The following is a 17,500-nucleotide window of genomic DNA, read 5'->3' as shown; positions in this document are numbered from 1 at the left end:
CCACCCCTTACCTCACACTCCTGCCCCTCCCTTACCTCACACTCCTGCCCCTACCTTTACCTCACACTCCTGCCCCTACCTTTACCTCACACTCCTGCCCCTACCTTTACCTCACACTCCTGCCCCTACCTTTACCTCACACTCCTGCCCCTACCTTTACCTCACACTCCTGCCCCTACCTTTACCTCACACTCCTGCCCCTACCTTTACCTCACACTCCTGCCCCTACCTTTACCTCACACTCCTGCCCCTACCTTTACCTCACACTCCTGCCCCCTTCCTTCCTTACCTTGATGGTCAGCGTCAGCCACAGGAGGATCCAGAGGAAGAGGTGGGTGATGGTGGCGATGGTGGCCGAGAGGACGGACGTGTCCAACGAGGCGCGGTACACCACCGTCCAGTCGTGCACCAGCGGCGAGGCCATGGCCGTCATGAGCACCAGCACCGTCAGCGCCCAGCAGTGCGGCCAATAGCTCCACGGCGTCTGCTCACACCACGACGACGACGGAGAGGAGGAGGAGGAGAGAGGAACAGCCCAAGGGGTTTAAGACCTGCTGCTTTGACTGACATGAGTAAGGAATGGGGAATGGTAGGAGGAGGACTAGGGATAGAGGAGGAGGGAAATGGGGAATGGTAGGAGGAGGACTAGGGATAGAGGAGGAGGGAAATGGGGAATGGTAGGAGGAGGACTAGGGATAGAGGAGGAGGGAAATAGGGAATGGTAGGAGGAGGACTAGGGCTAGAGGAGGAGGGAAATGGGGAATGGTAGGAGGAGGACTAGGGATAGAGGAGGAGGAAAATGGGGAATGGTAGGAGGAGGACTAGGGATAGAGGAGGAGGGAAATGGGTAATGGTAGGAGGAGGACTAGGGATAGAGGAGGGAAATGGGGAATGGTAGGAGGAGGACTAGGGATAGAGGAGGAGGGAAATGGGGAATGGTAGGAGGAGGACTAGGGATAGAGGAGGGGGGAAATGGGGAATGGTAGGAGGAGGACTAGGGATAGAGGAGGAGGGAAATGGGGAATGGTAGGAGGAGGACTAGGGATAGGGGAGGAGGGAAATGGGGAATGGTAGGAGGAGGACTAGGGATAGAGGAGGAGGGAAATGGGGAATGGTAGGAGGAGGACTAGGGATAGAGGAGGAGGGAAATGGGGAATGGTAGGAGGAGGACTAGGGATAGAGGAGGAGGGAAATGGGGAATGGTAGGAGGAGGACTAGGGATAGAGGAGGGGGGAAAAGGGAGGGGGGGCGTTGTTTTTTTAAGTCAGAAGTTTATCTAATGTTCGTGTGAAGCCTTATGCTTCTGCTGTTATCAGCGGATAGGACATATTTCACTGCTATGAACGCCAAAAGGGGGCATTTCACTGCATGTGGTATATACATGAGGGCAATCTCCCATCCCCGGGCGTGTGATGGCACGGTACGGTACGGTACGATGCCTTCGAGCATGACGGTACGGCCCTTGGCCACGGTGGCCTGGCCTTTAACCAGACCCCCCCGCCTCCCTAGTGGACCTTAAGGGCCCAGGTGCATTCTACCCAAGGGTCGTAACGTCGTGTTGCTCAAAGGGCACATGGGAAACAAGGTCACACTCAATCAAGGGGAAAAACACACAAAAATGTTTATAATACACATTGAAGGAAGCCAGAACACCCACGCAACCTCATCTGATCTGTATCTGACTCCAGTCTCATGTGGCTCATGTTGACGTATGCTCCTTCAGTGGCCAGCACACAGTGGATCATGTTGACATATGCATGTTGAGTGGCCAGCACACAGTGGATCATGTTGACATATGCATGTTGAGTGGCCAGAACACGTGAGGTACGTCCGCGTATCCTCGGTGCGTGGCCAGCTCAAGTGGATCATGTGTATGCATGCTTACTGAGTGGGCAGAACAATAAAACGGAGATAAAGAGGAAGATATTATGCTAACATTGCCATATACGACGTCGGGGTGGCAAAGTACCTATTGAGTACGCTGAAACAGCCTGTAATGACCTGGTTCTGAGTGGTTCAAAGCTGAAACAGCCTGTAATGACCTGGTTCTGGGTGGTTCAAAACTGAAACAGCCTGTAATGACCTGGTTCTGGGTGGTTCAAAGCTGAAACAGCCTGTAATGACCTGGTTCTCGTTGGTTCGAAGCTGAAACAGCCTGTAATGACCTGGTTCTGGGTGGTTCAAAGCTGAAACAGCCTGTAATGACCTGGTTCTGGGTGGTTCAAAGCTGAAACAGCCTGTAATGACCTGGTTCTGGGTGGTTCAAAACTGAAACAGCCTGTAATGACCTGGTTCTGAGTGATTCAAAGCTGAAACAGACTGTAATGACCTGGTTCTCGTTGGTACAAAGCTGAAACAGCCTGTAATGACCTGGTTCTGGGTGGTACAAAGCTGAAACAGACTGTAATCACCTGGTTCTGGGTGGTTCGAAGCTGAAACAGCCTGTAATGACCTGGTTCTGGGTGGTTCAAAACTGAAACAGCCTGTAATGACCTGGTTCTGAGTGATTCAAAGCTGAAACAGACTGTAATGACCTGGTTCTCGTTGGTACAAAGCTGAAACAGCCTGTAATGACCTGGTTCTGGGTGGTACAAAGCTGAAACAGACTGTAATCACCTGGTTCTGGGTGGTTCGAAGCTGAAACAGCCTGTAATGACCTGGTTCTGGGTGGTTCAAAACTGAAACAGCCTGTAATGACCTGGTTCTCGTTGGTTCGAAGCTGAAACAGCCTGTAATGACCTGGTTCTGGGTGGTACAAAGCTGAAACAGACTGTAATGACCTGGTTCTGGGTAGTACAAGCCTTGAGGCAATCTTTAATAAACCGGTACAACACAGATGGTACAAGTATGAAACTGGTATGAAATGGCACAAGGCTGAAACACTCTTCTGTGATTAACAAACTAATTATTCAGGTAATTATGAGATGAGGGTAATCACATACTTGAGTGTAGTAAATTTACCGGCAATTTTCTTTCCCCCTTACCCTTATGGACGAAAAGTAGCGGAAAATATCGAAAAAAAAAAGAACAAATTACTTGGAGAAAGAAAACGGGGCGAGGGTGCGCTTTCTATGAAAAACGAGCAGAGGGTCCAGTTGCTGGCGGGGAGGCAGCCATGATGAGGAGGAGCAGGGATGGTACTTGGGCCGTTACGTGGGTCAAAACTCAATCAACCTTAACCAGCAACCCAAGAAAGGGATGAAGGGGGAGGGATGGTTCAAGAAACAACCCCCCCCATTCCTAACTCCCTTCCCCCCCCGAAGCCTAACTAACCCCGCCCCCCCCCCCCCTACACCTCGACGTGACCCCCCAGCGAAGGAAGGACAATTCGAAAAAAAAATACAGCGAGAGGAAGGGCGTGGACGCTGGTCAGCTCTTATCTTCCAAAATGACCGCCTCTCCTTCGACCGTCCAAGATACAATCATCAAATTTTTTCCCTCTCTCTCTCTCTCTCTCTCTCTCTCTCTCTCTCTCTCTCTCTCTCTCTCTCTCTCTCTTCCGCAACTGACGTTCTCCATCGCTCGATATCTCCAACACCTTTTCTTCTAGAGGTGAAGATTGAGAAACAGCTAATAAACATGGAGCCACATGAGTAGACAAGTCTTGCTATCTACCATCCACAGCTGATGACCTGGGTCATCCATCACTATTCCAGTCAACACTCCTGCCGAAGCCTTCGTCAGTCAGTCAGTCAGTCAGTCAGTCAGTCAGTCAGTCAACACATGGAGTACGACGAGCGACGCAGCCACACATTAATCACAAATGTAATGACCAGATCACAAATGTAATGACCAGCGGAAGAAATTATAGGTATTCTGAGGTATTAATCAACACCAGAACCTGTGTTAATCCAATCATCATTAGAACCTGTGTTAATCCTAGAAGTATTCTGAGGCATTAATCATCATCAGAACCTGTGTTAATCCTAAAGGAATTCCTAGGCATTGATCACCATCAGAACCTATGTTAATCCTAAAGGAATTCCTAGGCATTAATCACCATCAGAACCTATGTTAATCCTAAAGGAATTCCTAGGTATTAATCACCATCAGAACCTATGTTAATCCTAAAGGAATTCCTAGGCATTAATCACCATCAGAACCTGTGTTAATCCTAAAGGAATTCCTAGGCATTAATCACCATCAGAACCTGTGTTAATCCTAAAGGAATTCCTAGGCATTAATCACCATCAGAACCTGTGTTAATCCTAAAGGTACTCCTAGGCATTAATCACCATCAGAACCTGTGCTAATCCTAAAGGTACTCCTAGGCATTAATCACCATCAGAACCTATGTTAATCCTAAAGGAATTCCTAGGCATTGATCAACATCAGAACCTACGCTAATCGTAGCCGATAACCTCACAAGCATCGATTATAATGATCAACACCCGGAAGGCCTTCTCCAATTGAATGATGAATCAGGTGAAGAATGGCAACTTCGTATTGTGTGGCAGAAACCTTACTGTAGAAACCCAGCCCACGCCGTCATTACGGTAGAGACCTGAGACCAGCGAGAGAGAGAGAGAGAGAGAGAGAGAGAGAGAGAGAGAGAGAGAGAGAGAGAGAGAGAGAGAGAGAGAGAGATCCAATTACCTGTAACTGCCTGTCGAGTACCTTGGGCCCATCCAATCAGCGTACAGCAAAACCGGGACCTTCTCGGAAAACCATTTACAACGAAGAGGGACACACGAGGACCTGTGGGGACTTGATTACCTGACGAGATGGTCCCGTAAGGTCGTTTCGCCTATTCTATATCACTGCCAACGCGACCATCTGTTTTACTGCTCCCCCCCCAGACACAATATTGGTCTCTATACACACAGGGTATGTGCTTATCTTCCTCCCCTGAAGTTCAGGGCTGTGGGATGAAAATCCCGCTGTGGGGCGTGTTTACGGGGGTGTACTTAAATGTTCTCTGGGTGTGTGTGTGTGTGTGTGTGTGTGTGTCGGGGGGGGTGACGCAAAGGCATATATACAAAGATTATGACGCGGGGGGGATGACGCAAGGAGTGACGCAGGCGTCTGACGCAAGGTGGGCGATGGAAAGCGTGACGCAAGAGATTAAAACAGCGACAACCCACAGTATGGGTGTCTGGCCTACTAAAAAAATATCACACACAAAAAGAACTTTTTTCGTCATTAAAAATCTATTTCTTTGTTCTATACAATGTTTACCCATAGTGCAACACATCTACCCACTTCTTGTACGTATCCCTATCATTTATATACTAAATGATGGGTTTTATAAACCAGTGGCTCCATAACGTTATTGTTTATAAAACCAATTTATATTTACCATTATGTCCTGCACTGTTCATACCAGCGGACACTACTTCCTTTATCACGTCAAAAACCATGGGATAATGGGTCACAAAACTCTTATCAAAAGGCCTCCAGGCCCTTAGAGGATCATGGTTAACCCGGGCGATGGATAACGACCATTCAACACCCCTAATTACCCACCATCAGGTAAACAATTGTTAGCGATAGGCGATAACCAGTCGGTATAGCGAGGCCCGCCAAGTTTGGGCAGAAAAATAATTGCCTCGTATTGTCACTGTAAATAAGCGACCTCTTCTCTCTCTCTCTCTCTCTCTCTCTCTCTCTCTCTCTCTCTCTCTCTCTCTCTCTCTTTCTCTCTCTCTCTCTCAGCATACTGGACGAATATGTTCTCAAATGATGGTTCGGTATGTTTCATCATTGCTGCCCCATGTTGTGGGCCAGTAACGGGCAGAGCTGTTTCAGTCATTTCATTTCATTTATTTAGATAACGGAGGCCTGATCCATCGCCAATTTATCGTAAGAATAACTTGAAATTGGCGGAAAGGGTGACCTTCAGTGCGTGAAGTTTGGCCGATGCAAGAACCGATTTTTGTAATTGGCTGAATCGATCATCCAAAATTTGGTATATAACTGGTTGATTTCGACACCCACATCCGTCAAGGGATGATTCAAGCCACCATGTTCGTAAATGGCCCATTCAGACAGTGGAAGAACGACTTGAACAGGCAGTCGAGTGGTAGAGTAAAACTAAACACCTTTTTAAATGACCAACACCAATTTGAGTCTTGACTCAAAGACCAAATGAGTAATCCTGTAATGACATATGAGTAACTCATGGATCACATTAATCACATAGAAAACTTCACTCTAAAAAAAAAAAAAACCAACTCTATGGGCGACTCATGAGCAACCAATCAGCACGTGCCACGTCTGGGCGCTGAGCGCTGCTAATTGGCGGAACCGCGCGTCGACTGAGAACCAATCAGGTAAGTTCCTCCAAGTGGGATCAAGTCGGCGGGTGGATGTATAGCTTGAGGGCTTTCGACTCCGCCAGAGGGGCTTCGAGGGCGAGCGCTTGTGTGTGTGTGTGGGGGGGAGAGGAGGCCAGCAGCGAACTCAGCCTCTGTGAGGGTCTTCGAGAAAGCAAGGACTCCCAGGCTCTTCTATAATTGGTAAATAAGTTAAAGTGGTCGTCAAAAAAAAAAGAAAAAAATAATCAAATAAATAAATGAATCAATACATATCCAGGGGAGGAAAGGGAGGAGGGAGTAATAAGGGTGGTCCTTGAACATGATCCTTGACCGCAGAAGTTCGAGCCACGGGTACGTTGACCCCCTGACCTCTCTGAACCCGGAAGCCTTAAGCTTAAAGGGTCAGGTCACCTGGCCTGTGACCCTTTTGGATTTTAAGACATTACTGAGGGAGGGTTGAGGCATTTTGAACCTAAGGGGGGTGGCATTTATATCAAAGGCCTTTGGGCATTTATATCAAGGGCCTTCGGGCATTTATATCAAGGGCCTTTGGGCATTTATATCAAGGGCCTTTGTATCTTCAAGGTCATTTCCTTCCGAGTCTGAAACTCTTTGCACCTGAAGACCATTTTATCATTCTTCTGGTCTTTGGATCTGAACCTAATTATCCATGTTGGTTAATCCACAGGTCTTCTGGCTAATTGCAACTGCCACGTTTGGCTAATTGCAATTGCTGGCTAATTACAACTGCCACGCCGACGACAAGCAGTTATAACCACCTTCAACACCTTCTTCAGGTGTTCATGATAATCCAAGGACCATATATACACACACATTCTCACTGTATGTATGTATGGCACCTTTGAGTGAAAATATGACGTGCAGATGGATGGTACGTCAGTGACTGCCAGTGTGTCAAAGTTATATATATATATATATTCGAGTTCATGTGTAGGAATATCAATGATTAATTTTTGAGCATCTTTTTTTTTTTCCCCCTTCTTGGATTCTTCCAAGGTTAAAGGGCATGTGGGAACCATCTGTAGAGGATCGAAGATCAATAATGATCCATTATTTGGGGATCAAAGGTCAATAATGATCAATTATTTGGGGATCATAGATCAATAATGATCAATTATTTGGGAGATCAAAGATCAATAATGATCAATTATTTGGGAGATCATAGATCAATAATGATCAATCATTTGGGGATCAAAGATCAATAATGATCAATCATTTGGGGATCAAAGATCAATAATGATCAATCATTTGGGGATCAAAGATCAATAATGATCAATCATTTGGGGATCAAAGATCAATAATGATCAATCATTTGGGGATCAAAGATCAATAATGATCAATCATTTGGAGATCATAGATCAATAATGATCAATCATTTGGAGATCATAGATCAATAATGATCAATTATTTGGGGATCAAAGATCAATAATGATCAATCAAGCTCTCAAGTCCCTGATCCAGCACGAGCTAATGACTGAACCACGTGATTTACAATGGTGTCTCCAGGTGATCCAGGAGTGAGAGATGATCCACATACATTTCACTGATCCACCCAGCCCTGTGCTGTCTGTGATCCACCATCAAGGAACCCACCTCTACATCATCCACGATTCGACCTCAAAAAAAGAAAAAAAAATCGTCCACGATCTACATCAAAATCCACTTTCGAGCCTCTCTTTGTGATCCACCAATCAACCCCCCCCCCCCTTAAAAAACCCGCCCATCCAATCCTATCTGATCCTACTACATCCTCCCCAAAACACCATCCAATCCCACCTGATCCTACTACATCCTCATCCAATCCTATCTGATCCCACTACATCCCCCCAAAAAACCATCCAATCCTATTGATCCTACTACATCCTCCAAAAAAAAACCATCCAATCCTATTGATCCTACTACATCCCCCTCAAAAATACCATCCAATCCCACCTGATCCTACTACATCCCCATCCAATCCTATCTGATCCTACTACATCCCCCCAAAAAAACCATCCAATCCTATTGATCCTACTACATTCCCCCCAAAACACCATCCAATCCTACCTGATCCTACTACATCCTCCAAAAAAACCATCCAATCCTATTGATCCTACTACATCCTCCACAAAAAACCATCCAATCCTACTGATCCTACTACATCCCCCTCAAAAAAAGAACAACAACCTCCCTTATCCAATCCTACCTGATCCTACTACATTCCCCCCAAAACACCATCCAATCCGACCTGATCCTACTACATTCCCCCCAAAAAACATCCAATCCTACCTGATCCTACTACATACCCCTCAAAAACACCATCCAATCCTACCTGATCCTACTACATCCCCCCAAAAAAACATCTAATCCTACCTGATCCTACTACATCCCCCCAAAACACCATCCAATCCTACCTGATCTACTAGATCCCCCTCAAAAACAAAACAACAACCTCCCCCGTATCCAATCCTACCTGATCCTACTACATCCCCCACAAAACAACAACCTCCCCCGTATCCAATCCTACCTGGTGGCCGTGTTTGGTCAGGATGTGGTACTTCTCCTTCTCGGCGTTGAGGAAGGCGTTGAACTTGACGAAGCCGTAGAGGTAGAGGACAGAGCCCGAGGCCAGCACCATGGCCTGCGAGGCGGTGAACACGCCCACGCACGCCGGCAGCGGGAGCAGGAAGCCTTCGAACACCGGGAGCACGTGTTCAGCCCCTACCACGTGCACCTTGTACAGCACCTGCTCACACGTGGTGAAAAGAGAAAATGCATCTTTGAACGATAGTGGCTATAAGTAGCAAAGAGAACATGTTGAATATGAGCCTTACTACCAATGAATGACACGCCACCAGAATACATCACTATTATACAACCTCCTAGTCTAAACAGAATCTATTAATACAACAGCATTGTATGTATATTGTTGGATTCTGCGGCTATGAACAGATAAAAATAGACTATCACATCTGAATACATCCCACAGTTCAATTACACCAAGTCAAAATAGAACATGGTCATCATTTATATAAACTATAACGTGAAGTCAAAGTTATTATAGTTCACTCTCGTAACTTCTAATTCACTCTCGTAACTTCTAAATCACTCTCGTAACTTACTCTGACATTCTATATACCTATGTAAAGTCTATGCACTGCTAACTCCTTCCAAGATAAGGTCAAAGCTAATGTGGCCAACCATGTTCAATTCTCATTCTGGTCAATAAAAGTGCCACAAAAATATTCGACAACAAAAAAGATGCATTAAATATAAACAATAGAACTCTTAATGAGTTTGTTTGGCGGCCAGCCACCTACGAGCAAGGTCATTAGGCCCTGAGGTTCATTCCCTTAATGATCATATATATATATATATATATATATTTTTTTTTTTTTTTTTTTTTTTATACTTTGTCGCTGTCTCCCGCGTTTGCGAGGTAGCGCAAGGAAACAGACGAAAGAAATGGCCCAACCCCCCCCCCATACACATGTACATACACACGTCCACACACGCAAATATACATACCTACACAGCTTTCCATGGTTTACCCCAGACGCTTCACATGCCTTGCTTCAATCCACTGACAGCACGTCAACCCCTGTATACCACATGACTCCAATTCACTCTATTTCTTGCCCTCCTTTCACCCTCCTGCATGTTCAGGCCCCGATCACACAAAATCTTTTTCACTCCATCTTTCCACCTCCAATTTGGTCTCCCTCTTCTCCTCGTTCCCACCACCTCCGACACATATATCCTCTTGGTCAATCTCTCCTCACTCATTCTCTCCATGTGCCCAAACCATTTCAAAACACCCTCTTCTGCTCTCTCAACCACGCTCTTTTTATTTCCACACATCTCTCTTACCCTTACGTTACTTACTCGATCAAACCACCTCACACCACACATTGTCCTCAAACATCTCATTTCCAGCACATCCATCCTCCTGCGCACATCTCTATCCATAGCCCACGCCTCGCAACCATACAACATTGTTGGAACCACTATTCCCTCAAACATACCCATTTTTGCTTTCCGAGATAGTGTTCTCGACTTCCACACATTTTTCAAGGCTCCCAAAATTTTCGCCCCCTCCCCCACCCTATGATCCACTTCCGCTTCCATGGTTCCATCCGCTGACAGATCCACTCCCAGATATCTAAAACACTTCACTTCCTCCAGTTTTTCTCCATTCAAACTCACCTCCCAATTGACTTGACCCTCACCCCTACTGTACCTAATAACCTTGCTCTTATTCACATTTACTCTCAACTTTCTTCTTCCACACACTTTACCAAACTCAGTCACCAGCTTCTGCAGTTTCTCACATGAATCAGCCACCAGCGCTGTATCATCAGCGAACAACAACTGACTCACTTCCCAAGCTCTCTCATCCCCAACAGACTTCATACTTGCCCCTCTTTCCAGGACTCTTGCATTTACCTCCCTTACAACCCCATCCATAAACAAATTAAACAACCATGGAGACATCACACACCCCTGCCGCAAACCTACATTCACTGAGAACCAATCACTTTCCTCTCTTCCTACACGTACACATGCCTTACATCCTCGATAAAAACTTTTCACTGCTTCTAACAACTTGCCTCCCACACCATATATTCTTAATACCTTCCACAAAGCATCTCTATCAACTCTATCATATGCCTTCTCCAGATCCATAAATGCTACATACAAATCCATTTGCTTTTCTAAGTATTTCTCACATACATTCTTCAAAGCAACGATTTTTGGACGATTTTTGCAGGGAAAAAATGCAATTGAGTGGGAGAAGTATAAAAGAAAGAGACAGGAGGTCAAGAGAAAGGTGCAAGAGGTGAAAAAAAGGGCAAATGAGAGTTGGGGTGAGAGACTATCAGTAAATTTTAGGGAAAATAAAAAGATGTTCTGGAAGGAGGTAAATAGGGTGCGTAAGACAAGGGAGCAAATGGGAACTTCAGTGAAGGGCGTAAATGGGGAGGTGATAACAAGTAGCGGTGATGTGAGAAGGAGATGGAATGAGTATTTTGAAGGTTTGTTGAATGTGTCTGATGACAGAGTGGCAGATATAGGGTGTTTTGGTCGAGGTGGTGTGCAAAGTGAGAGGGTTAGGGAAAATGATTTGGTAAACAGAGAAGAGGTAGTAAAAGCTTTGCGGAAGATGAAAGCCGGCAAGGCAGCAGGTTTGGATGGTATTGCAGTGGAATTTATTAAGAAAGGGGGTGACTGTATTGTTGACTGGTTGGTAAGGTTATTTAATGTATGTATGACTCATGGTGAGGTGCCTGAGGATTGGCGGAATGCGTGCATAGTGCCATTGTACAAAGGCAAAGGGGATAAGAGTGAGTGCTCAAATTACAGAGGTATAAGTTTGTTGAGTATTCCTGGTAAATTATATGGGAGGGTATTGATTGAGAGGGTGAAGGCATGTACAGAGCATCAGATTGGGGAAGAGCAGTGCGGTTTTAGAAGTGGTAGAGGATGTGTGGATATATATATATATATATATATATATATATATATATATATATATATATATATATATATAAAACATAATTTTCTAGTTTTCAGATTCCTTAGAATCTATATACAAATTTTCAAACAAACAAACACATATGACGCTCTCACTCTACTACTGCAGTTTCGATGAACAAGGACAATTCATCACAAAACTCTGGTATACACACACACACACACACACACACACACACACAATATTGACGTACACACACACACACACACACACAATATTGACGTACACACACACACACACACACAATATTGACGTACACACACACACACACACACACACACACAATATTGACGTACACACACACACACACACACACAATATTGACGTACACACACACACACACACACACAATATTGACGTACACACACACACACACACACACATACACAACACACACACACACAATATTGACGTACACACACACACACACACACACACACACACACATACACACACTATTGACTAAAAACAATCTTCTGATCAATAGAAAATCCCCTGACGCACAAAAATGCCGGCGCAGACTGATCCTGGCGTATGAAAACTTCATCACAAAAAAGAGTCAAAGCAAAAAAAATTCCGACGCAGGTCGGTGTAAACTTTGCTCACCCAAAAAATTGCGCCGGCACGAAAATTCCCGCCAATTAGCACTTTGATCCGCAAAGTTCTGCTATAAAATATGAGGCACTTAAAGTCAACATCCACGCACACAACTTCATCGATTTCATTCAAGTTTCCGACGTTTCACACACACACAAAAAAAGAAGCCAGACGTAAAAACATACACGGCGTTCAAAAAAATGGTACGGAAATGAAGTCGAACACACACTCACCTGGAAACCGTTAATGGCGAAGATGCTCTGGGCAGCGTTGAGCACAAGCTGGATGAAGAAGACGAGCCCCAGGCTCTTGTTAGTGCCCCAAAAGACGCCAGCGTACCTGACGGGGGCAAGAAAAGGCAGAGAATTGGAGCTCGAAACGAAAATGGAGCTGTTGCACTAGGGGGGGGGAGACTCCAGCAATTATGCTATTCAATTACTCCAGTCGGAGCGGCAATTCGTTTGTCGAGAGCGACTCCTCGCTCACAAACACAGGTAATGAACGTAAAGAAATACTGAAACTATGTCACATTTTGTTTACTATTTGACAAGTTTAGGAGTCAAAATTTATATTTTCTATACAGTATTTACATATATATATGTATATAGAATTTTCAGTTCTTAAAAGTTGTTGGGTGGAAAGTTCTTGGGCAATTCGTACTCTAAGTAATTTGTGTCACTGGAGAGATGGAAGCTCTGACGGCTGGTGGATGGGTCTCAGGGAGGAGGAAATTGGTCGAAATGGTAGTGAAAAAATTACATTTTTCATTAAAAAAAAAAAAAAACCTGCGGGCTTTTTCAATCATTCTGTATCTGTCTCTCTCGGTTAGTCTGTCTGTCTGTCTGTGTTTTCAATCAATCTGTGTCTGTCTCTCTCTCTCTCTCGGTTAGTCTGTCTGTGTGTTTATAATCATTCTGAGTCTGTCTCTCTCTCGGTTAATCTGTCTGTCTGTCTGTCTGTGTTTTCAATCATTCTGTCTGTCTGTCTCTCTCTCTCTCTCTCTCGGTTAGTCTGTCTGCCTGTCTGTGTTTACAATCATTGTCTCTGTCTCTCTCTCTCTCTCTGTTAGTCTGTCTGTGTTTATAATCATTCTGTGTCTGTCTCTCTCTCGGTTAATCTGTCTGTCTGTCTGTCTGTGTTTTCAATCAATCTGTATCTGTCTCTCTCTTGGCTAGTCTGTCTGTGTGTGTTTATAATCATTCCGTGTCTGTCTCTCTCTCTCTGTTAGTCTGTGTGTGTGTGTGTGTGTGCCTGCCACTCACCCACCCACCTGCCTGCGTAGATGAGGTGAGCCAGGACGTAGTTGAGGAAGTGTGGGGTGAAGGGACCCCAGGGGATCTCCCCGATGTGCCACATGTCGGACTCGTCTTCCTGCTCCTCCTCCCCCGGCAGCAGGTCCGCTGCTTGGAAGGTCACCGACGTGGACGCCTCGTAACGCATGGCCACCGGACCTGCGCGCGCAGAACGTCCGACCCCCCCACACACGTTACGTTATATCATAGTTAATATGTGATGATACAGGAAAATGCTAAAATATAGTGAGAACCTCTGCTCTTCTCTAGAACTCAGAGGATGAACACCAACAGTGAATATTAACATACATACAAATACTGACTTTACTTAAATATCTCTATACTCATTTCTAAAGACAGAATGTTATCATTAAAAAGGAATGTTAATACAACCGAATATGTTAATATAAGTTAATATCAACACTAATGAGAATACTAACTTCATAGGGAAATATGATACTACAGTATATATCAATACTATATCGACTATCAACACTAAAGGAAATATTAACTATACAGTGTAGATTAATACTACAGGATATGTGAATTCTACAGTTCATGTCAATACTAAAGCAAAACATTATGGGTGGAATTAATCTATTACACTAACCCTGCGGATCATAGAAATACCAATGCCAGAAAAAAATCACACACAGAACATCTGTAAAATTATGGTCAAGCTATGATCAAACACACACACACACACACACACACACACAAAAAGGAACAGTTTAGAAAATGAAAAAAATTGATCAATAAAAATAAACAATCTTAAACAAACAATGAATTTGACCTCCGCGGGGAGCCCCCTTACCCCCCCCCCCCCCCTCTCGCCTAACCTAACTATCCTCTGAACCTCGTTAAGCTGTCTCCTCGTTAATTATAACGTCGTGAGGTAGTTACCAAGGGTCATTAGGGGATTCATCATCGCAACAAGATTGCAGCTATTAATACACTCCACCGTAAGTGAAAATTCATTAGCCGGTTACAAACTAGCCGTTTCAAAATAGGTATATATTTTTTTCAAGGATACAGGTAACACTAAGAGCTAACACCCTATGGCTTTACGTTGAACAGCAACCTTTACTACGTTCTTTTTTTTCTTCCCTACCCCCCCCCCCCCCCCTCCCTCTCTAGCACTAACTTCTCTCTGCGTGACCCGGAAGATCAAAGAGTTTGAACTTGGAAGTTTTAAACTCGAGGCTAACGAACTTAAGATCTTTACAGCTGTGTGTGTGAGAGAGAGAGAGCTAGCTGCTGAGGGGGGACTTAATGAAAAGGTGTTCAAGGAGGAGGTAAGGGAAGAGGGGGAGAAGGGGGGGGGGTTGTTTAAAGGGGGGGGGGGGGAAGAAGCGATGCTCAAGATGAAGGAATGGAAGATATGTTCAAGAGGGAGGGAGAGTGGGAGGGTTCGAGAGGACATGGAGGAGGAGGTGTTAAAGAGAAAGGGAAGGGAGGGGGGTGGTTCAAGAGAGAGGAACAGGGTGTTCAAAAGGGATTAAGGGAATGTTCAAGTGTGAGGCAGTCTGTTCAAGCGAGGGGAAATAGTGTTTTAAGAGGGAGGGAAAGTGTTAAATAGGGAGGGAGGGAAAGGGGGGGAGGGGGTGATGAAGAGGATGGCATGGGTGTTCAAAAACGAGAGAAAGAGCAGGTGTTCAAGAGTCAGGGGTGAGGGTGTGGGGGGGAAATGGGGGTGTTCAAGAGAGAAGTATCGGCTGTCAAATGGGGAGAGAGAGAGAGAGAGAGAGAGAGAGAGAGAGAGAGAGAGAGAGAGAGAGAGAGAGAGAGTTGAGGAGGGAGGAAGGGAGGGAGGGCTGGTCCAAGGAGCGAGAATGAGTGTGTGCGTGTTGAGGGACTAGGGACAAGGGGGGTAGATACACAAGAGGGAGGGAGGGAGAGATCAGTTCATCGATGCATTTCCCCTCACGCCTAAGGAGGAGGTGCCACTCTCATGTTTCCCTGTAAAACTCTTAAGAGTGTGTGTGTGTAGTCCTTATTATGGCTTAACACTCCTCGTTGGGGTATCCCCTTAGGGCGTTAATGTCCTCCTTTGTTCACCCTTTGCCACTTCACACAAAGGGCACATCCGCCCCCCCCCCCTTTTTTTTTTTTATCTTTCTGTCACCTTTTCTCCCAGGGTGTACAAACCCACTGTGTGGCCCCTTCCACGTATGATCTCCCTCTGGACCAAAGTTGTTTTTCTCCCTGAAAATGTATATTCTCCTCTTGTAAACCCTTACCACTGCCCATCAAGGGCTACATGCCACTAAGGGCTCGATTCCTCCTTCCCTAACACACCCCGCCCTCTAAAATGCCCTTGACCGCCCCCCACAGGGTAGGGCTTGTACCCGCCGCCAGGGGCAGGGGGGTTTGGGGCCTACCTTGTGTGGAGGGCGCGGTGGTGCCGGCGATGGCGGCCAAGATGTTGAAGACAGACAGACGATCCTTTTGAGGCAGGACCCGGGACAGCTCCGACCACCACACCGTACCTGGGGGCGGCGGGGACTAGGGTTAGTACGAGGGCTGGGAGGGAGGGAGGAAAGTACCTGGAGTTAGTACAAGGGCTGAGGGAAGTACCTGTGGTTCCTAAAGCATGGCAGAGGGAGTAAGGTTAGGGAGAGGGAGGGAGGTATGTATGCTGGTGTGACGTATCATTCACACTGAGAACCATCATTTTCTGTTAGCTTCTCTCTCTTCTATTTCTTTCTGTCTGTCTCCGATATGGAAGTAAGATATAAACCAAAGAGATATCTTGAGAAAAAAAGAGAAAAATAATGTTCTGTTTACTTATGATATTGTCATTTTCGCTCACCAAACAATAACTTAAAATTTACATAACGTTACTAAACTCCTAGTGTCTGAATTCAACTTTTTTTTCCCTTGACACGATTCCCTTCCGAGTTCTCATTACAACTGTATCTATACGGTATAACTTGTGTAAATATAACTATACAATTATATCCTTTCCAGTATAGTTACTACGGCTATATGATAAGTGTATCATTATATGCGAGAGAGACACACACACAGTAAAACAAAGACGCAACCAACATCCCATACCTTGAAGAATTCCGGGTTCGTTCATCTTTACTGAAGTGAGACGCAATCTAATTACCTGTGTCCCTCTACCGTGTTATGGGGATAATAACATTTATCATGGGGTTTATGGTAGACATTAAGAGATCCTATAGATGCCTAGCTTGCTAGGAGGAGAGATGCTCATTGGGGGATCGTGAGAGGGGATTCGAACACTAAGTGTAAAGATGCTAATTGGACGGTCATAGAGGATTGTAACACTGTTGTGTAGAGGGTAATTGTATCATCTTGGAAGATGTTAATAGCGGTAAGATACCTATACTTATTCACTGAATAAGATCATCACGACGAACGATTTCGGGAATAATGGTAAGAAATGTTTCGGTTCATGCTCGACCCAACGTATTTCCTAATGGCTGTCAACAGTTTACGTGATCATTACCTCATGATTTACATCAAAAGAGTACTACAACGAGAGACTCACCCTCCCTCGTCGTGAGGGAGCGCGGACAGAGCCACTCACTCATCCTTAAAAATCCTAGAAAGGAAGCTTGACGTATCTTTGCTGCTGGTGGATGATGAAGTTTGTTGTAGCAGCAACAGCAGCAGAGGCTGGAAGCGAACGCGTTGCCCTTAACGACGCCCTGGCAGTTCAGGAAAAGGCCTTGCAGACCAGACCCAGCCAAGCAAGCGGGGGACCTTCCCTGCACAGTGTAGCTGGACTGACAACAGAGCATCGACGTGGGCTGAGGTTTCATCTCTGGGGTCTCTCTCTCTCTCTC

General features: G+C 45.3%; 1 protein-coding gene across 5 annotated transcripts in view; it reads right to left on the bottom strand.

Moving 5' to 3' along the window:
• Positions 1-17,500, bottom strand: part of LOC139754161 (uncharacterized) — a 448,889-nt gene that overhangs the window by 73,431 nt on the left and 357,958 nt on the right. For all 5 annotated transcript variants that reach the window (XR_011713842.1, XM_071671339.1, XM_071671349.1 and 2 more), the window contains 5 exons: positions 16,064-16,171; positions 13,661-13,841; positions 12,624-12,729; positions 8,785-9,003; positions 290-484 (listed from right to left, as the gene is read on the bottom strand). Coding sequence is in view for 4 of the 5 variants with exons in the window: in XM_071671339.1 (XP_071527440.1) it covers positions 290-484; positions 8,785-9,003; positions 12,624-12,729; positions 13,661-13,841; positions 16,064-16,171 (809 nt within the window). In the remaining variant the exon portion in view is untranslated. The remainder of the gene's footprint in view (positions 1-289; positions 485-8,784; positions 9,004-12,623; positions 12,730-13,660; positions 13,842-16,063; positions 16,172-17,500) is intronic.

Source organism: Panulirus ornatus, chromosome 2 (genome assembly GCF_036320965.1).
Source record: "Panulirus ornatus isolate Po-2019 chromosome 2, ASM3632096v1, whole genome shotgun sequence".
In the NCBI taxonomy this organism is placed as follows: Eukaryota; Metazoa; Arthropoda; class Malacostraca; order Decapoda; family Palinuridae; genus Panulirus; species Panulirus ornatus.
This window is presented reverse-complemented; position numbering and strand designations above follow the sequence as displayed.